The 22,245-nt window shown below is 41.7% G+C and overlaps 1 protein-coding gene across 2 annotated transcripts in view; it reads left to right on the plus strand.

Moving 5' to 3' along the window:
* Positions 1–20,656, plus strand: part of MTHFD2L (methylenetetrahydrofolate dehydrogenase (NADP+ dependent) 2 like) — an 84,423-nt gene extending 63,767 nt beyond the window's left edge. For both annotated transcript variants that reach the window (XM_080913813.1, XM_080913812.1), the window contains one exon: positions 19,584–20,656. In XM_080913813.1, the coding sequence (XP_080769939.1) occupies positions 19,584–19,696 (113 nt within the window). In that variant the 3' untranslated portion in view covers positions 19,697–20,656. The remainder of the gene's footprint in view (positions 1–19,583) is intronic.
* Positions 20,657–22,245: the final 1,589 nt, after the last annotated feature.

Raw genomic sequence — 22,245 nt, forward strand, 5'->3', positions numbered from 1 at the left:
AAGACAGGCACACTTCTGTAACCCCCTTCCTCTGCCCGTTCCTCACTCTCTTCCCTTCCATGCTCTCAGACTTCTAAATGTGACATTCATTTTCTTTCTGTGTTAGGTTTCCACATGCCAGGCAAGCACTCTACCAATGAGCTCTGAATTTTAACTGAGAGAGAGAGAGACAAACAGAGAGACCGACAGAGACAGAGAGACAGATAGACAAAGACCAAGAGAAAGAGACACAGAGAGAGACAGAGAAACAGAGACAGACAGAGAGACAGAGACATAGAGATAGAGACAGAGAGACAGAGACATAGAGACAGAGACAGAAAGACAGAGACAGAGAGACAGAGACAGATAGACAAAGACTGAGAGAGAGATAGAGAGAGACAGAGAGGCAGAGAAACAGAGACAGTCAGAGAGACAGAGACAGATAGACAAAGACCGAGAGAAAGAGACAGAGAAACAGAGACAGACAGAGAGACAAAGACCGAGAGAGAGAGAGAGAGAGAGAGAGAGAGAGAGAGAGAGAGAGAGAGAGAGAGAGAAGAGAGAGAGAGAGAGAATTTCAAGAGGTTTCCCAGGCTGGCTAGAATCTGAGCTCCTCTGTCTTCTGCTTCCCAGGTAGCTGAGGTTACAGAAGTGTGGTGCCAGGCTTGGCAATATGTGGTAATGAGATTAAGTTTCTTCTTGTATATTTTAAATGAAACAGTGAATCTAGCTGATTGTGGACTTGGAGACCTGTTTTATTTTTGAACTAACTTGTATTGCATGTGTTCATGTAGAGTTGGAAGGCACTCATGTGCCACCACATGCATATGGATGTCAGAGAACAGTCTGTGGGAGTTGGTTCACATCTTCCACCATGTGATCCCTGGATCCGTGTTGGGTCATCAGCCTTGGTAACAAGCAGCTTTACCCTTGTAGTCCTTTGGTCACCCCCACTGTGGTTTTTATGACAATCAGTTTACACTATAGGGAGACATTTATGCTTACATTTAGCCATTCACTCTTTTCAATTTGTTTCTATGAATTTCATACAACTACTGTATATATGTGTGTGTGCGCGCGTGTGTGCACATGTGTGCACCTGTATATAACCTACTGAACTCATCTCATCTAGTGATGCCTCTAGTGTATACATGTTCAGGGCTGACAGCCTAGGCCTGGATAGTCTGTCAGGGAGATGACCCTGTAGAAGACTAGTCTTCCTCTCTCAGCACCCATTCATTGCCTGTAGCTGTTCATCGAGGGGCGGGGCCTTATGACTTTTCCTTTATCCGAGTTGACTGGTATCATGCAGATTCTGTTTAGGCAATCGTGTTGTTGAGTTTCCATGAGCACAAAACATTGTCTAACAGCAGGGATCCTGGTGCTCTGGCTCTTACAATCTTCCCACCCCCTTTTCCAAGCCTTAGGTGTAGGTGTTGTATTGTAGGTGTACCAACTGTGCAAGTAGAATATAATTAGAAATAATATTGGTTTAGGAAAATGGCAGTAGGAGGTTCTTTTTTGGGGTCTATGACCTCTCCAGTCACATATGGGTAGCTAGTTTTACAGTACCAGACATTAACTCCATCCAGGTGAACAGACCCTAAATCTACAGTTATTGATTGTCCCCAAGATATAAATGCCACCACTGCACTATCAGGTTAGGTAATTGGCAGACAAGGAATTGTTGTGGTTCCTAGGCTTTACAGGTGGTCAGGACTATCTCCCCTACCCCTGATATCTCGAAGAGTACATTTGGATAACAAGAGAGAGAATCTTCATCAAGGAAGCTTCCACTTCTGTTCCAGGTGGATCCCTCTAAGTCCTGTGTCTAAAGTGTGTGGTGTCTTAAGCAATAGGTCCTACTTCCCAGTTCTAACAGGCAGTCAAGTCTACTGGCAATAGCACATAAGCTTTTGGGGTCCCTTAGACCTCCCTGTCCAACAGTTCAAACAAAGTTTCTCATGGTTGGTAGTGATACTTTTGTTAGATATTCTATGTCTGGGCTGGGAGTCATGACCGAGGCAGCAGGACTCTTTGGGTACTTATGAGTTATAGGTGTATCGTTACAAATGAAAGGAATGAACAATGTGATTTTAAAATTTGGATTTCATTTTCTTTTTCTTTATATGTATGTGTGTTTTGCCTGCATGAATATCTAGGCATCACATGCATGCCTAGCACAAGGAGCCTAGTTCCAAAGCAGTTCGGTCCCCAGGAAAGAGAGTTACAGACAGTTGTAAGTCAGTGGTTTGGTGCTAGACCTTGAACCTGGGTCCTCTGAAGGAGTAGCCAGGCTTGTAACAACTGAGCCAGCTGTCCAGCCCCTAAACATCTATATTTTAAACTTTACAACAAAGAAAACAATAAGCACAGTAAATAGCCCTCAGAATGGGAGAGAGAGAAATCTTTGCTGGATGTACTTCAGATAAAGGGCTAATATCCCCCATTTATAAAATATTGCAGAAATTAATTACCAAGCGAATAAAATTGCCAATTAACAAATAGACAAGTGGACTAAGTAGACAGTTTCTAAAAAAGAAATGCAAATGGCCAACAACTGTTTTCAAAATGTTTAGTAACCTTAGACATTAAAAAAAAAATACATATTAAAACTACATTAAAGTACCAGTCAGGATTGACAACTCTGACAACAAATGTTTGAATGGACATGAAGAGAGTCTGTCACTGTCGTTGGAATGCTAATCAATACAGCCATTGGGGATATCATTTTGGAGGTTTCTCAAGAAATTTAAACTGGGACTCCAACATGACTCCTCTATTTCCTTCTGGACAAAATGAAGCAGAGAACCCACGGTAACACGAAGATCTTTGTGCTCACCTGTTTCTTGCTGCTTCTCTTGCTTTGGCAAAGGATTAAGTCAGCGTAGTTTCCCATCAGTGGATGAGTGGATAATTAAATATAGACATATACATATGAATAATACTCAAGTTTAAATAAAAATGAAGTTAAAAAATTTACAAGAAAATGGATGAACTGAGAATGTTACATGAGGCAACACGATCACGAACATATAAACACATATTCTCTCCCATATGCAGACTCTAACCAATAAGACACACGTAAACACATGTGCACATGAGTATGAAATACCATGGCAGGGAGAGGAAGAAGAGCTGTGTGGAGGATGGGAAGGCCTGAGCTAAGACAGAGGATGCAGAGTTGACTGCTCTGCTTCTAACACCACCGTGGACCTTTTGTTCGGGGTACTAGATAAGCCCATAACCTTATTCTATCTTGAGAGTGTAAAATGGAATGTGAAGCTCTACAGCGTCTATTCCAGAGGCCCACCCAAGTTCATTACCCTCTACAGATTTTAGCTATGGCCAATCTTGGCATAGGATGCTTTCATTTACGCACAAGCTTTTATAATAAAGTTTATAAACATGTTAAAAGAACGGCATTTCTCTACCGCATCTTCATGTACTATGCCACGCCAACTCCAGACAGGGTTTGAATGTGCACTGGAGTTTCTCAACTTAAATGGATCAATATGCATTCGGTTTTAAACCCTGGTTTCCTTTTTTCCCCCTCTCAATCTCATTTCGTTCCTTGACAACACATAGTGACTCTGAGTTCGTGGCAAACTCCTCTCGCACCTAGCATGCCTGCAGCCAATACTGGCTTCAGGAGAGAGCGGAAGAGGAGCAGAGGTGGCTGCAGTTCGGGCTCCTCTTCCGACTTCTGTCAGGGGCAGCAATGCTCGCCCAGGCGATACAGAACATACACAGGCTTTCTTATTTTTAAATGAACCAAGTTTTTGCTTAGGAAGGCTGAAAAATTTAAACGGAGCATCTGAGGGTTGTTTAGGCTTCACTCGACTTGGCAGCTTCTGTTTAATGAAGCCACAGTGCTGGGTATTTAAAGTAGACAGTGGCATGAAGGGTGGACTGGCAGGTTTCCTGTCAACTTGACACAAGCTTTACCACAGAGAAAGGAACCTCCCTCGAGGAAATGCCTCCATGAGATCCAGCTGTAAGGCATTTTCTCAACTAGTGATCAAGAGGGGAGGGCCCAGCCCATTGTGGGTGGTGCCATCCCTGGGCTGGTAGACCTGGGTTCTATAAGAAAGCAGGCTGAGAAAGCCAGTAACATTCCTGACCTGCTTGAGTTCCAGTCCTGACTTCCTCTGGTGATGAACAGCAGTGTGGAAGTGTGAGCTGAATAAACCCTTTCCTCCCCAGCTTGCTTCCTGGTCATGGTGTTTTATGCAGGAATAGAAACTAAGACTAAGACAAAGGAGATCTTCAAAACCAATGCAAGAGGAAAGGCTAGAGTGCTGGGCTGAGAACTCTTGGGGTCCTTTAGATACAGGGCTATCACCTAAGACCTCTGCATCCTGTTGTGTGCCAGCTCAGTGGTGATTCCAACCAGTCTCCTGTCTCAGGGCTTTGCTTCAGTGGCACAGTAAATCAGGAAAACACCACGGTACCACCTCATTCCATTCAAAAAATATGATCTTAACACAATGAGACCCTGTGGGTTTGGGGCTTTGTTCACTTGTATTTCTAAGACAGTGTGTTACTGTGGAGCCTTGGAGGGTCTGGAGCTTCTTAAATAGCCCAGCCTGGCTTTAAACCCAGAGATTTGCCTGCCTCTGCTCCCAAGTGATGGAATTAAAGGAGTGCACCACCACGTCTGGATCAGTAAATTATTTTGAGAGAAGATATATGTTCACAAAACGGTTATGATATGGTGTTATAATTATCCCATCCTCTTATTTTCTATGCCTAAGTTATAAACTATTTATCACACGTAGTTGTGTAAAGATGGAGGCTTCATAGTTGTGTAGTACAGTGCTATCCCACAGTTCCAAAGAGCCACCAGAGGTCTCCGAATGAGTCGCCACAGGCAATGGGGACAAATGTCTCACAGCGTCCCTTTTAGTTTTAAAGTTAAGCGTCTTGGACATTCATCAGAGTACTATGAAACGACCACATAAAAGTACAGAAACTTTTGTAAGGAAAAAGTTTCAAAGATCAGAATATTTTGCTCCTATCATAGTAAGCACACGTGAGGTTTTTCTCATTTTCCTCTACCACCCTGGGGGCTCACAGATCCTCAGCACTGAGCTGGATTCTGTGAAGAAGACAACTGTGCTGAGGAGGTTGAGACAGCTGCACAGATGGACAGGTTTGACATGTTGCTCTTCAGTTTTTCATCAGGATGGATCTTAAATAAGGGATGCTTCCCTCTCCCCATTGAGAGGGAGGGACTTTACCAGGATCTCACAGGTAGCATTTGGCTGCAAATTGCCACAGGGAAGTGTGACTGCTTTGTAAGTATCTGTAAAAGTTTTGCAATAACTTCAGTCAAGATGAACAAAGCAAATGTGGGTACGTTCAAATGGTGGAGAACATTTTTCTTGCAGAGAAGTTTGGCTCATTAATGCAGGAACTGAAAGCAGATTGCACGGTGGGAATGGCCTTCCTATGGAAATGAACCCAGTAGGGAAAGGGTGGGGTGTCAGCCAGAGTTACCAGGAAGCAGTGCTAAAGGGGTGTCTCATGACATCAGAGGAGCAAAGTGGAAACTGTAGAAGAAAGGGGAATTTGTTGAGGGATGGGATGGTTGCTTTCTCCACAGGAAGGCAAGTACCAGACTCTTAAGAGTTTTCTTAAAGTAAAAAAAAAAAAAAAAAAAAAACAACAACAACAAAAAAAAAACTTTGAACTTGGGTGTTTCCATTTTAAATGGATTTTAATAGCTGTTAGCTTGACTGTCATTTTCAATTCTCCGTATTACTTATCAATTATGGGAAGATACTTTTCTGTACTTTGACAAGACAACCCACTTAGAATTAGATTAGAGCAAATCTAATTGACTGCACTGATTATTGAGGCAGCTGTATGAGGCTTTTACAATCAGAGCTTGGCAGTCCTGCAGTATCCCTGCAGCTGTAGTTATCTGAACACACCGTAGAACTTCAAAGTGAGAGGCTCTGTAGGTCAGACTCCTATCCAATATGTAAGCGCCTCTCATGATTGCCCAGCTTGCTTGACTCCAGCCTCTCACCCTACCCACTGCAGCACTGTCCATGTAGGCTGCCCAGCGTTGGGGATGTTGCTTTCTTAGAACATCTGTGAAGACCCCAGAGGCCCAGTAGACCTTTCCTGCAGTGCCAAGAATAAGAAAGAGGCTTAAAATTAGTACTACACTGATCTGGTTTCTCACTTTGCGTTGATCCTCGATTATAAGACTCAGGTGAATTTGGGGATGACTCTAGCCTCTAGTAAATATAGGATGACCAATATTTATTATCCTCCTTCCATTTTCGGAGCATGCCTCTACCATCCATCTGCCTTCAGTCTCTACCATCCATCTACCTTCAGGCAGGATTTCATTTTCAAAGATTCATTTTTACTATTTTTAATTATGTTTTGTGCCTGTGTGAGGAGTGTGTACATGTGCACATAGTTGTCTGAGAAGGCCAGAGGTGTTGGGTTCTCTGGAGATGGAGGTACAATTGGTGTGGGTCACTGAATATGGGTTCTACAAGAGCCCTACAATACAGGATCCAAACTGCTGACCATCTCTCCAATGAAGGCAGTGTTTTAAAGCATCTATATGAAAGAACAGTTTTCACATATAGAATTTTTTCCTCTATGAATAATCATGCAATAAATAAAATATTGGAGATATCTCAGTTTCCTTTATAGATTACTGCTTTAGGGTGATCATCTGACTTTCTTCTATAATTTCCTTCGACCGTTTTCTGTTGAAGTTTTGAAGTCTACAGCACCCATGTATGACAGAGCAGTCTACAGTCCAAAGATACAAAAGCAAGACATCACAGAGTGTGGGTGGCAAGCGATACCTTTGACTTCCCTCCAGCCTAGACACTCATAATTACACCGCTTTGATTGTCACTGTTCGCCAAATGGGTTTGGTCAGCTGGACATGGAACTGACTAGGTCCTTTGCTGCTAACTCAGCCCTGCTCCTGTGGGTTACTATGCCAGCCTCCTCTATGCCCCAGGCCTGAACCACAGGGGTTTCTACAGACGTTGGAAGCTTTAATGGCTTTGCTTTGGTTTTATGAAGCATTATTCCACAGGGGTTGAGAGGGAATGTAAAGAACTGGAATATCTACTCCATTTTGCCTGCCTCTCCCTCCTCCCTCCCTGACAGTCCTGACCACACCTCTCTACCTCTCTGCAGGTTTACACCAAACAGAGCAACAGCACAGGGAAGGGCTGCTAACAAGGAGGGAGAGAGATGGAACAGGAATGGTCACCCCCCCCCCGCCTCTCTTTCTCTCTCTCTCTCTCTCTCTCTCTCTCTCTCTCTCTCTCTGCCTCTCTGTCTCTCTGTCTCTTTGTCTCTGTCTCTCTCTCTCCCTCCCACCCTCCCTCTCTCAATCAGAATAGGTGGGCTCAGTGTCTGAAATGGGGTATCTTGAACCTGTTGTTTCAAGGCTGCAGACAGTAAGTAGAGACGGCAACAGTAATCATACAAACTGTCAGCGGCAATTGTCACGTGTGCAGAGCAAAGAGCCTACACTTGACTGGGAAGACAGCCTACCCTCAAATGCCACTTTGTTAGTTTTATTTGTTCCTTGAAGATTTGGTACTTATATGTAACATGTCTCAGTTCTAACACATATCACCCCTTCCAGATGGTTTGTCTGCTTATAGTTTGGGGGAATATGGCTGACACATGTGAACTATGAGCAGTATTTTACGTATTAAAGCTCAAATGCACAGATATATTCAAAGACTATTCGTGGTTTGCCTTTCCCTCTCTTAAACAATTTGGTGGTTTCTTTTGTTTTTCCTTATAAGATGATGCTTTGATACAGGGTAAACTATTATAACAAGGGTATATCTAAATACAGCACCTCAAGTCACAGCCGTCCCCAGCTAAAGTCTCGAGTTAGGCTGGCAGTCGGGGACACTGGGAGCTCCTCATCCAGGGATGCTGTCTCCATCCACATCTGTAGCACAACACCAGAGCTGCCCAAGCAACAAACAAGTCCCCTCACACAGCACCAGCGGATTGCTGCACAGTTCTAGAGGCCTATCACTCAGAGGTAGTGTGAAGACTCCTACTCTCTTCTTTCTCTTTTGCACACAGGCATTCATCTGGCCTTTATTAGCATCATAATGCCTTCCATCCGGAAATGTCTGTGAACTAGTTCCCCCTCATGATGACACCAGACCTTCCATTAGACCTTACCGTAACAAGCTCATGTGGCATATATTTCAAAGACCTTATCCAACCACATGCTCAAATTCAAGCGAAGAGATGGGGAGAGCACAGTTCTGCACACCCCGCCTTTGCAAGTGTGTGGTTCTTCGTGGTAAGGGGAGGAGAGAGTACAGCAACCAAGCCCTTTCACCTTTGAGACACTAAATTGGAAGTTTTCATTATAGCCCTGCATACCTTGACACACACGTGGACAGGATGTGGAATCCATCATTTCTACAAGTGTGGTCCTATTTGAGTGAATAGAAAGTTATCTTCAACCGAAGAGTGTGCATATCTAACTTGTCCTTGGGAGCCTTCAGTTTAGGTATATTCAGTTTTCAATTATTTGTTGACTCTGTGTTATAAATCCATCCCATGAGATACAATTATGGTCTAAATAGACAAATTTTTATACACAATAATAAGGAAATAATTACTTTTTATAGTCTTTGAAATAGTGTTTAATGTTACTGAAAATGTTGGGCTGGAGAGCTGTCTTAGCCATTAAGAGCACTGGCTGCTCCTCCAGACAATTGTATTTGATTAGCAGCACACACATGACAGCTCACAACATCTCTAACTCCAGCTTTGGGATACCCAACACTCTTCTCTTGACTCTGGAATACTATCCACATGATATATATGGCTGTGACTTGAAGGCAAACACACACACACACACACACACACACATACACACACACACACACACACACACACACATTTACACAATGAACACAAACTCATGGAAAGAAACTATGTCTACAAAGACTGATTGATTGATTAGAACTGATTAGTACTGTCGAGAGATAGGAATATGCTGTTCCAGATGCTAATAGCCTCATCTGGAACTAGCTCCAGCCCTCTGGAATAGCTATTTCTTGCCCACCTCTGCACAATGGGGGAAAACACGCATGTGGTCATAAGGGAGGATCATTCTAGATACCTAAGTACCTAGAGGGGTCATTGTGAAGATCATCAGGAGACCATGTTTGTCATTTTGTTTCTGTTTTTGTTTTGTGATCTTTGAGACAGAGGCTTTCTGTGTGCGGGCTGGCTGTAAATGTGCTACGCTCCCAATGCTAACGTTCGCTCATGGCTCTTCTGAGGCAACATCCCTAGTAATGGAACTAGTACTGGGAAGTCCTGACTACCTAGTGTGTGCCATCTGGTCCCATGGTGCCTGGTAGTTTTGGTGAGTTACAAGGGGACCCTTGTAAAAAGACACAGTAAATAAAAGGAAGGATGTTAAGGAAAAGCTCAGAAGAAGAGGCAGTGGGGGTTGTATATCACATCGGGACTACAGAAAGGCATTTGGATCTTGCTCTTTAAGGAATGGCTAGCAAAGACGTGGTGTTTGACTTGTTTTTAAAAGGATTGCCTGCTGGACTGATGAGAATAAGGGTGTAAACAGAGGTACCTGCTAAGAGGCTATTGTAATTATCCAAATAAGAAATGATGGGGTGTGATCAAGGGTAGTAATAGGTTTAAATATTATGGGGTGGTTAGATGGTAGATATAATTTAAAAAGAGAGTTCGGATGATTGGTCAAATGATTACGTGTGAAAAAGGAAACTGGGATCATGTATGACTTTAAGGGCCTTGAAATGAGTGTGAGTGGGGATTCTAGTTCAATAATCCTCTTGAAATTTGACCCAGAATGTTTAGCTGGTGTGGAGTGTGAACTGGGGGGGGGGGCTGACTGAGGATGTACATGTATGGGGAGCAGGGATGGGAAGGACAAAGGCGTTTTCATGTGGAAGTGACAGGAGAGACAGCAGAAATCCTGGTGAAATTTGCTCCTCAACATTTAAATCCAGGACAACACGGGGCAGCAAAGGCATTTACTTTTGTTCTAAGAAACTGCTGGGAAAAGTTCATGCCGACAGCTTTGCTGAGTCTCTCTTCTTTCTGAAGCCTCTGACACCTCAGCTACCTTCCACTCCACACTCCTTTTTATGTCGTGTCTCACTGTCATAGGTGACTACACTCTGGAGTCAGGCCCACTTGGGTTTGAATCCTGGCTCTATTGCTTAAAACAATTATGATCTTAGGTAAATCGCTTCACCCCTGAGAATTGATTTTATCATTGAAAAAGCAGCGGTGATAATACCTATCTTAGAAAGTTGTCAAAAGGTTAAACACAGTAATCACCATCTAAGAGCTAATTAATGCATGTGAATTGCTGAGCACACTGCTGGCAGCTCACCTTTTCTCTTTCCACTGCACTCCTGACCTAGAAGGCTGTGACTTTACCCCTCAGAACCTTACCACCTCGTTCTTCACTGATTTTCTGTCCTCCAGTGTTCTTTTTTTTTTTTTTTTTTTTTGGTTGTTGTTGTTTTGTGTTTTGTTTTTGTTTTTGTTTTTGTTTTTTTTGTTATTTGTCCAACTGTCAAAGGACTCAACCTGCATGCCTCCATGTTCATTTTTCTGTTCTTCAGGCTTCCTTAGAATGCTCAGCCAACAAGACAATATCTTTTATACTCTCTTGCCTTTCATTTAGTTGGTCCCAACTAAACCAGTCCTTCCTAGTGTGAGCTTCTTGTTCCATATATTTTGTATTTCTCTCCCACACCAAGTTTTAGCCTTAAGTTCATCTTCTCGCACCTCAAACAACACAACCTTGAGCACCCCAAGGCCCTGAAGGGAGGGGGATGGTAGAAAGGCTCAAGACGCTTGGTTCACTTCAAGAGCTAGTTTTACTTCTTCTCAATGAGCTTATATGTTGTATATAGAGGGCTAGAGATAGCATTGTTATATATATATATGGCTAGAGATAGCATTGTTTTATATATATAGGGCTAGAGATAGCATTGTTTTATATATATATAGGGCTAGAGATAGCATTGCCAGCAAAGCTTGGCATCAGTGTATTTAATCCCTTATCTGAGTTCTCCTGAGCTTCTTTACCCTTGTGGCTTTGTTTTGCCCTGGAGGACAGTTCTCCTAGGCTCTATCCTATGCATGGAGACTTGTGAAGTCACATTTGCACATCTGGGTCAGGTGTTGGGTTTGAGAAAGAAATTGCAGAGCACCTTCTGTTCTCTGGCACCTCTCCCATTCTCATTTTGTAGCACCATGGTGACATAATCAGCTTTTTCTTGGGCTATTAATCATCTCTGGCTTCTTTGCATTCCGAGGCAGCCTATTAGAAGCAATAAAAGAACAATAGCAGCTAATATTAAATCTATCAGGGTTTTAGAAGCTTGACCACATAAAATACTAAGAGGACTGAGGTGCAATGTGTCTCACAATTCATCTGCAAACTATTGGTCACAGACTTGACAAATGGGACTATTCTAAGGAATATATGTCTCCACGTAACTGTCCAAGGTCGTTAATACAATCGTTTTGAGACCATACTCCATCTGGATAGTTCTTAGCCAGTTCCCTTGGATATTTATATTGTCCCTGTCAGGCAAAGCGCAGCTACAAATGTAAGTGAATTGTGATGGCAATTTATAGTCAGGATTTAGTAGCTTCAGTTTGTTGCCCAAGCCAGTCAATGATATTATTATGGGAATCCAGCCTTTCTAAAAGAGATATGTATAATTTTTTGGGTTCTTTCTGTCCTTGAAATGTTTTTAGCGATCCTATTGGTAAGCTGAGCTGTTTGTATGCCTGCCTTAGTAGCAGTTATGATTCCAATGAGCACTAAGGTACCAGCAATTACCAACCCTCTAGCTACTACTTCTAGCTTTTCCACGCCAACAATACTTTTCCCAAAGTAGCATTTATGTTTTCTAAAGACAGTTTTTCTTTTAGTTTTATGGAAACACATATGAAGGGGGGTTGTTTTAATATTATAAAAGCAGAGTAAAAGTATTAATAACATTGGATAACGACAAGAAGTCCACAAAATACGGTGCCAGTGTGAGCTTGAAGAGTCCTGCTAGCTGGGGTGACAATTACAAGAAGCATACAGTTGACAGTGGTTGAGAGTTAGGAAAGTGTCCCTATTTCATTACCAAGTCGTGTCTTCTAGTGTCAGTTAAGGGTATAGCTTTACCAGTCCTGTTGGGATTCAGAAAACAAATAAACCAACACTGTAGGAGAAAGCACTGATGTAGTCCTTGGCTCCAAATTATGAAGAGGACAAGACTCCCACAAAGATTGGGCCCAAAAGAAATTTTACATAAAATCATGAATTTAGATAAAGAAATAATAACAAGAACATGGTAGTTCTGAATTTGTTTTCCCCATGGGGGACCTGTTTGCAAGCTTACTTATTTTGGTAAGAATGTTACTAGCTCTAGAAAAGGCAAGGCCTGATTTCTACATTTGGAACACTTAGAGGCTTAGTGAGAATCTATTGTTGTAAGTCAGTGGATGCCTGTCTCCTGGTTATCTGTCTTTTTTATAGCTTGGAGAAGAAATAACATTGTCTGTAAAGGTCTTTATGCTTTTTTGCTTGTTAATGGACAACCCCCCCCATGTCTTTTAAGTGGGGGGGTCCATTGTTTGTTTTTTAAGCAGTTGAGAGGTGACAGGTGATCTTTCGCTTTGAGACTTTTATGTTTAAGAGACTGAAGTAATTAAGCATTCCAAAAAGCTTTTGATATTGGTATTCTCAGCCACAAGTCTATAATTTGGATGGAAAGTTATTGCATAGTCAGACATATTTTAACGTGAAAGCAGACTGTTTAGATGTGAATGAACCAGCCGGGCAGCCTCTGCAGAACTGTCTGATGAACAAGGAGGCTCCAGAGAGATTCTACACAATTAGTGTGTCCAGAGCTCACTCCAGTGACTGGATTCTCAGGACTCATTGTTTGTATTGGTTGAGTTTGTGTCATGTGAAGCACCTTCTGAGTATGAGGCCCATCACCATGCAAACAGTAAATAAGCCTCTAAAATTTTCATCTTTTTCGGATATGTCAAAATTCACTTCAAATAATGTCTTTTGGTGCCTCTTAGTTCTAAATGTGCCTTTTGCCACATGGAGTGGAAAGAGAATGTTCCCGGTCTCTGAGTAAATAGACTGTCCTTCAGCTACGTCCCATGTTCAACTCTGTCTCTGGGCCACTCACTTAAGCCGGTGGTATGGTTGATCAGTCTGAATGAAATGTCAGCCTTTCGGGGTGTGTGATTACCAGCTCAACCCACAGTGTAGCTTTGCAATAAAGGAAGAATAAGACTTTAACCCAGACACGGTCTATCTCTGTGAGCTGGCAAGTTGGTAGAGGTTGCGGAAGTAGTTGTCTGGCCAGTCTGTGTTCACAGCACCCACTCAGGCTCCTTCTGAGAGGGGACAGAAGCACAGAGGTCACTGTGAGATCTCCCAGACAGCCACCTTCACTGATGCTCACAGAGGACAAGGTAGCTGTGAAGTAGGGGTCTTTGAAAGTAAGTAAATCTCTAAGCACATTCTAATTAGTGGGGTGTTTTGACATGGAGTGGTCATATTTTTGTAGGGAAGAGTTAAGGTTCATGAAGCCACATCCATGGGAGAAAAGGGAACATCTGACGCCTTTGTAAAGTTTTCTTATACTATGAGGAGATTGTTTGTGCAGCTTTTTCTCAGCACCCTACAATGCAGTTACCTAGGAGGAAGACATGCATCTCCTATTTTAGGTTGATTATGGTAAACTACAGAGATCAAGGACCTGCCAAGAGGAACAGAAGACTCACCAAAATTGTGGGTAGTCTCTCAGTTCACCACTGAGAGCAGTCTGTCTGGTGCCTGAAGGAAAAGAGGAGGGTGAGAGGAGTCATTAAAAACAGAGGGTGAAAAAATAGCACAGGATCATCATGTTGTCTGTAAAAAGACATTGAGAAGGGGGGCGTTGTTAATCAGTTTCCAAGCTGTTAATAAAAATGTCGTTGCAGTATTTAATCCGAATAAAACTGCAGTGATAGCTGACATCATCCGTAGCCAGCAAAGATGCTTCACTTGGGATGAGCAAGTTAACAGACAGCAACTTTGATGTTTCCTGGCAACGGTGTTGCTATATGGCTCCATTCAGTGTTTCCTAAGTTGTATGGCTGACATTATTTTAGGCATTCACATCTACTAAATGGTTAGCCAGGTATATAAGGATTTGATTTAATATAAAGAGGGATGGAGGAAAGAGAGAGAGGCAGAGGGAGGCACATGCACAGAGTAAATCAATCAATTGATCAATCAGTAAAATGTAATTTTAAAAAGAGGATCACCAGCTCAGATAAGCTTGGTTGGTACATTACCTTGGTTGTGCTGGATCCTGTTACCATGGCAAGTTCACTGAGGGGCTCTTTGCTCTCTGGCTAGACATGCTCTAAAGCAGCACTTTATAGCACCTCCTGAGTCAGACCATTCCTCCAGTCCTTGGCCATTCAGGTTTTTCTGGTACTCCTGTCCTTTGTCTCCCTAAAGCATGTCCCCCTTCATTAGAGTGGATGTGTTTGAGAGGCCATGCCTACTCGTTTGCATTAGAAGCATGGGAAACTCCTACAACCATTTAATTTAGACAATTATATATGTATACTAGGAGGCTGAGAAATCTCATGAGAGAATTGGGACCTCTCTTGTGTTGCTGTTCCTAAAGGGAAGTTACTGCTCAAAGTTTGCTGTTGCATTGTGAGAAATCTAACAGAGGCCACACAGTGATTCTTTAAAGACGACCAACAGACAAACTAGAAAGACAAACAACAATGGAGAAAATCCTGGCATCAGTTTCTGTTGCTCCACCCAAACTCAGATTGTGAGAACACAAATAGCTTTCTTTCTTTCCAGAATACAGAACATAGTTTTCACTAAATATTCGCACAGCCAATTCCGTTGAGATCCATCCATCCTCTTACTGAAGAACCATAGAGAAATACACAGTAGCACCGAAGTTTAAAATTCACTACCTGCCAAGCAATGGGAAAATGTTCCAGATGACATATTTCCAATTTGAATTTTGGTTCTTACATGCCATCTCTGGGAACCAAGAGCATAAAGTTTCCCCAAGGAACCAATGACACAGGAAACGTAAGCTGGAGACACCCTCTCGTGAAACCCAGCGGCTGCCTCCAGAAGGTTAACGATCACATCCTTTTTCTTTTGTGCGAACTCAGTTGTTAAAGAACATTTTAGCATGCCTTACGTCTCTAGTAGAGCCCCGTGTGAGTAATCTTCCACACCCTGTGACCACACGTCACCCTTGCATTTTTCTGAGCACATGCACAGACTGAGCACCCAGTGTCTTTCATCACCCACTTCACCACCTCCATTGGAACATGAAGTAACCTTTGCTCCCTACCTACTGTCCTTCCTCGGATAGTAAAAAACAGTTCTTCTCAAGTAAGAATGTTGGAAATGGTTACGAAGCCTGTCCCCATTCTTCCCTTCAGAAATAACTATTAACTCCAGGTTTTATTGTATATTCCATGCCCTACAAACCACTTACTGTTTTGCCTCCTGTCCTGTAGCTCCCTTTACCTACAGAGCAGCAACATCAGCCTTCCTGTAGTATTTCCAAGATTCAAGCCATTTTCCACCCAAGAGAAGTTCCCTTCCCCCCTTACCAAGTGCACTGGCTCTTCTCTGTTTCTTCCCCAGAAACTCTGTCCTTTCTACATCTACATACCGTCCACAGGCTTAGGGAAGTCCTCCAGATGAACTCACAAAGCCACAAACACCACACTGCAGCGCACACCGCAACCATCACACAATTATTGCTTGAGTAACTGCATTTTTAAATAAGTATCTCTATAAGACTGTGGGTTCCAAAGGTTAGTTCTATCCAAGGGACATTTTTTGTGAATTTATCTCAACCAGTTTGTAACATGTGTAGGAACACTAATGTCCAGGTATGGGGATAGGACCAGGGGACAATAGATCCAAGTTGCCATAAAAAACACTTTTTATTCTATTCTAGTGTTAGTGACAATTCCACAAATATCTGAAATCTGGGTGACAAGATCTGTTTTAGAGATAGTGTGGCTGGAATGGCAAATGGGATTTTTGATTTTTTATTTTTACAAAAGGTAGTCATGCATTTCCTGTGCACATTCACACCCTTTTCTCAAAATGACTTTGCTGTTATTATCATCCCATAACTTAGAGACTTGCCTTAGCAGAGGAGACATTATCAGCTGTGGCACTATAGAGGTTTCAAAAGTGTCTGCCCATCAGGGTTTGCCTAGCAACACCAAGCTGCCATATAATTCCAAAACAATGAATCATAATCTCGGTCAAGCATTAAGCTTCCACCACCTTGTTCGTCAGGAAACTCTGCTCTCTCTCCAGTACAGTCCTCTCAGACTTCAGACTATGACACTGAGCGGTTCACACTAGAATATGGAGAGTGTGCAAGGGAAATCCACAGTTTGACTCCTTTTGATATCCCAATACATTCAGGATATTACTCAGAAAAAACTATCCTGTAAATTTCATGGGCCTGTGAGGAAACAGTGAATTCAGCCCAGGGAGTTAACCAACTCTAGTGACATCTGTATTAGATTGAGGATGACGAACAAAGGCTCTCGGCGGATGAAAAGGGAGAGCAGGACATGTTAAGCAGAGGAGGTGATGTGCACAGGGCACAGAGGCTCTTACAGCCCATCGCATATTCTCACACTCCAAGGAATCTCCACAAGTTACTTTAAAGCATCTAAAGGTTTGTGGAGAGGTCATTCAAATAAAATATTGTGATAATTGTTGCTTTTTCTAAAAGTATTCTTATTTCCAATAATTTGCTTTAAACAGAATTGTTACTTCCATGTAAGTCTCGTCCCAGGGCACATGCCACACAGACAATAGAACTTGACAGGTATTTTATTTGCCTTAGTTGTCAGTTTCAGTAACTCTAAAGTTTTGATGGTTTTATGGAATTGAATCTAATGCTTGTCCTTTAGTGAATCATGAAATTACTGGTATCTCTGGGGCCTATTACAATGCAGCAAAGACCTTTGTTGTTTTTCTTAAACACTCTCACATATATTACCCTACTTCTAGACTCATGGAAAGTCATTCCTGAATAGAATCATTGCCTCATGAGTCTTCTATGTTTCTCTGCAATGAAGCATAGAGAAGCCCCCAACACACACACACACACACACACACACACACACACACATTGTTTGAAAGCATCTCCCTTAAAAGCAGGTGCAAAGCCTGCCTGGCCTGAAGGAGACAGCCTGAGAGAGGAAGTTCTGATGACTCAGTGCTCACTAACTTTCTCTCTTCTAGACACAATCAGGAAGATGCAATTCACAGTATTAAGCATGAACTGAACTTTTATCTTCTCTCATGACTAATTTCATCTCAAGCCGTCTGTGGTACTTCATAAACATATAGCTTACCATAGCCTGGAGATGGTTATGCCAAACTGTTATTGATAATATTATTTATTTATTTACATAATTACTTACTTATTACATTGCCCATCTTTCCCCGAGTGAGCACTTTTTCTGATCCATTGACATCTTTCTCATGAAAGAAGTACTTTCATATTCTGTTCCTCATAGAAATAGACCATAAACTACATTAACACTGTGCAATAACATAAAAACTAATTTCTTGTCTGACACAGTCACTCAGAAGTATGAAACAAAATGACAGACAAACCTCATAAGTGTTTTAAAATCAATTCTGTACTGGCTGGTTTTGTGTCAACTTGACACAGCTGGAGTTATCACAGAGAAAGGAGCCTCAGTTGAGAAAATGCCTCCATGAGATCCAGCTGTAAGGCATTTTCTCAACTAGTGATCAAGGCGGGAGGGCCCAGCCCATTGTGGGTGGAGCCATCCCTGGGCTGGTAGACCTGGGTTCTATAAGAAAGCAGGCTAAGCAAGCCAGGGGAAGCAAGCCAGTAAGTGACATCCCTCCATGGCCTCAGCATCAGCTCCTGCTTCCTGACCTGCTTGAGTTCCAGTCCTGACTTCCTTTGGTGATGAACAGCAATGTGGAAGTGTAAGCTGAATAAACCCTTTCCTCCCCAACCTACTTCTTGATTGTGATGTTTGTGCAGAAATAGAAACCCTGACTAAGACAAATTTATTATTGCCTCCCTACTATTACAGCATTCACACCTTATGTGTGTTCACTTTACTTCAAACATAAAGGAAAAAGTGAAAAGAAAAAATTGACAGAACTACTTGGATGCTCAGTTGTGCATAGCAATGCTGAATCTTTTGCCCACGGAGTAATGTTGAGATATCTACTGATGCTAATAAATGCTTGCTAACATTCAGACAAGCCCAAACTGGACAGATGAAGATCTCCATGAAGAGCACAAGGCAGGACAGTGTGTGCGTGTGTGCATGTGTGTACTTTTCGTAACAACCTGTGCAAAAATGCAGACTCTGAGCTAACCTGTCAGACAGGCATTTCATGCAATGGTCTATTCCCATTCCTACCCTCTGCCTAGTCCTTACTTTCTGTCCATGAATGAATATAATTGTGAGAATGTGGTTAAAAAACAAAAACAGTCAGCAAAAAGATCATGAGACTCAGGCAGATCACTAGTTTATCAGATTGGACACCCAAGGAAGAAAATTACCCACAATGCTTGCTAAGCAGCTGTGTGAGTTAAAGTGTAATATGTAACTTATTCTGTGAGTGTTAAGAGTTTAAAGGAGCAGGAACATCCTACCTATCCATTGCTGACCCTTCAGCTACAGGGAACTTTTCCATCCTTTTCTATGAAATACAGCTATACAGGAGATGGAGTGCAATTTTAAAAATATAGAATTTTTCCAACCTAGTTGTGTGCACCTCTGTCAAAAAGCAGATGGGTGAGTGGCTGCCTTGTGCTGTCCTGGTGGGACCGACTTCATTTTTTTTAATTAGTTAATCAGTGTTTGTTAGGTCACAGATTGTCTAACTGTCTCCTCCCTAAGCCCGCATCTTCCTGAAGTTTCCTAGGCTTACCCGCGGAGGCCAGCTACGGAAGGCTGCTATGACTAACCTAGCAGCTCTCAGAATCCTTCCTTCCCCTCTCTCACTCTCTACAACTCTGTTTCTGTTTCTATTCTTCCCTCCCTCTCCCTCCCACTCTCTGTCCCTCATATCTGTGATCATGCCCAGTAGCCCCTGATGCCTCAACTTGAAATGTCCTTCCCTGTAACTCCTTGTGACATAAGCTAAGCAAGGATAATGAGCTCCTACTCCAAGGCTCATGACTGTAGCGTTCTATCAGCTTCCTTTCTATAAGCCTGCCTTTTTGCTACATGTTATTACAAGAATGACAAGTTATCACAGTGATTGTAGTTTATTGATTTTGTTCATATAAAGCTGATGATAACTGAGCCTGAAGGAGCTCGAGCATATCCTTTTGTGTCTGTCTGTCTGTCTGTTTTCATTGTTACCTACTTTATAAATGATTGAAGACTGGTAACTTTATATGTATAATGGGGAAAATGATGCAGTGTGCTGAAAACTTTCTTAGATACATTTTAAATAATGAACTGTTCTGTCTTCTCAGCCGTTAAGAAGAAAGTCAGCTTTATCACTCCCGTCCCAGGAGGTGTGGGACCCATGACCGTGGCCATGCTTCTGAAGAATACTCTTCTGGCTGCAAAGAACAGCACCTACTAGGGCACAGGGAGAGCACACAAAAGGAGTTCTACTGCCACTCATTTCACAACAGGCGACATTCTTTCTATTTTACTACAAAGCTATTTATTTCTACATGTATTTATTTTTTCATGAGTGGAACCATTCTGGAACTGATTATTTACATGACTTTATGGATTTCTTGCTAATAGATTTGAGTCTTAAGAAAAAGAAAATCAAAACAATTTCAATGACAACTGTGGTAACAATTCTTTATTTTATGGACATTTATTCATAATGTTCACACAAATGACGAGTTCATATTTAATAAATATATTTTTGGCATAACCTAAGTACTACACACTGTATGTTTTCAAAACTGTTTTGCCAGCTAAATGGTGCCATGTAAACTGTAACTTAAGTGTTGTTATAACCATGATTTACTATATAGTCTATACACCCGGTTGTCTGTGGAGAAGAGCATTCTTCAAGGCAATCCCGTGGAAAATTCAAGAAGTGAAAGCTATTCCAGAAATCAGAGGCTGCAACAACACTTGAAAACTAAGATGGTTACTTTGTGTAGTGTAAGGCCATGGCCATGCGAGTTCGGTTTTCACACCGTTCAGTTCAGCTCACTAATGGTAAGAGCAAACTCTCCAAACAATTGAATGGACAAAGTCAAGCCATAGTGTTTGCCCACAGATATCCAAGGACAGTGCTGAAGTAGAATGTGTGAACCTGTCACTGAGTAACTGCAGTGATGTGTCTGTTCATGGGAGCAGGGGTCTGGTAGACTTGCAATGCCACCATTTTGTTTCAACTGAACCCTTGGCAATAACGAAGAGCTAGTTTTTGTGCACACACAGATCTTCCTAAGATAGATGCTGTGTTTTTAACATCATTCAAATGGGTAAATGTGTTTGACTATTACATGAAGGTTAGTTAATGACTAGAGCCATATAATTGATACTGTGGTTTCATGCCCAAATCCCAGTATGTTTATGTACTAATAATGATCCTTGTTCAATGCATGTCTTTATCAGTGTGGAAATAGACTAGCTGTTTATCACTAATATCTCAGCTGTCCAATAAAAGCATTTTGAAAAAGATTTATAGCTACATCTTTTATTAAGATAGCTTGAAATATGTTGGTTCACATATTTGTTACCCGTTTCTTTTGTTTGTTTTTTCTATTTGTGTGTGTGCATATGTGTGTGTGTGTGTGTGTGTGTGTGTGTGTGTGTGTTGGAGTAGGAGGGAGAGAAATCTGGTTTGGCTGCAATCACTTCTACTGTTTGAGCCATCTCACTGTACCTGTTATCTTTTCATTTACTATGTGCTGAGAAAAATGTATCAAGTTTCCCAAATATAAAAGAAAAGTTAGTTTTCAATTAACAATAATCATACCTCAGATAAACCTCATTGGCTACAATAATGCTACTGCCCAAAGCTAGAAAAGATAGTTGAATGTTTTCTATAGTTATTTAGAACAGCTGGGCGAGTATTCCTAACAGGGCAGTAAATTCAGTTTGCATGCAAACATATTAGAAAGTGCATGGGTTAAATACATTTTAAAGGAGCTTGGATTTCAAAATTAAAAGGCCCAGAAAGGCCTGAATATTAAAAATGTTGGTACTACTTATTGTAACTAGTAAGATTTCAATGCATACTATCAAACCTTTAAAAATTCAAGTACTGACAAAAATATATTCATACACTTTTGTGCCAAAATGCTTTTAAAAATCTGTACATGTATCTCTGATTTTTAAAATAAAGTTGTAAGAAAAAAATTGGGGGGCTAGTAGTCCAATAGGATGAAGGAATTATTTTGGTATATTATGTGTTTAGGGGTCAGTCTTCTTGGAGACTAAACAAAAAAAAGGAAGATTGTTATGCTTGTTTCCACTAAAAGGAATAATTTTGTCAAAACAAGTGCAGTGGAGTCAACAGTCAAGGAAAGATATTGATGTCATGGCCATAAAAAAGCAAAGGCTCATGGGTATTTCCAGCAGAGTCCCCAAGACAGGAAAAGCAATGGATGAGGATGTATAGATATCAAGGAGAAGCGAGTTCTTACTGACCTGACTTGTCCATTTTCTTGATGACAGCCGGCCAGAGTTTTTAACATCAGGGCACATTACCAGACAGGAGCTACATTCTGAATATTTAAGGTGTGGGTTGATGTGTCCATGAGCTGACTTAGTAAGATTCTCTGACAAAACTGAGCTGAATTGCCTAACGTCCACGTTGCACTAACAAGAGGGCTCAGATGGGTATAAATAACTGTGCAGTAAAGACTGCAGCCTTTTCTCATACATTGGAGACAAAACTTGGCTGAACGGTATGACTCCATCCACGGGCACTTGGAGTCAGCAGTGTGTGGGTCTATGATGAGCCTGAGGAGAGATGTGCAGAAACACTTTTCTCCCCACACAGTCTAAGCCATTAGGGGTTGATGGACATTGTACAGTAGCACAAGGAAACAGAAGCAGAATGAAAACAATGTAGTTCGGTAAAGTGGTAAGAGTCAGAAGAAAGTGGGAGAAGCAAGAATGAAGACTGTACTGAACGAGCAGATGGGATTGCACAGA

This window comes from Micromys minutus (genome assembly GCF_963924665.1).
Source record: "Micromys minutus genome assembly, chromosome: 1".
Taxonomy (NCBI): Eukaryota; Metazoa; Chordata; class Mammalia; order Rodentia; family Muridae; genus Micromys; species Micromys minutus.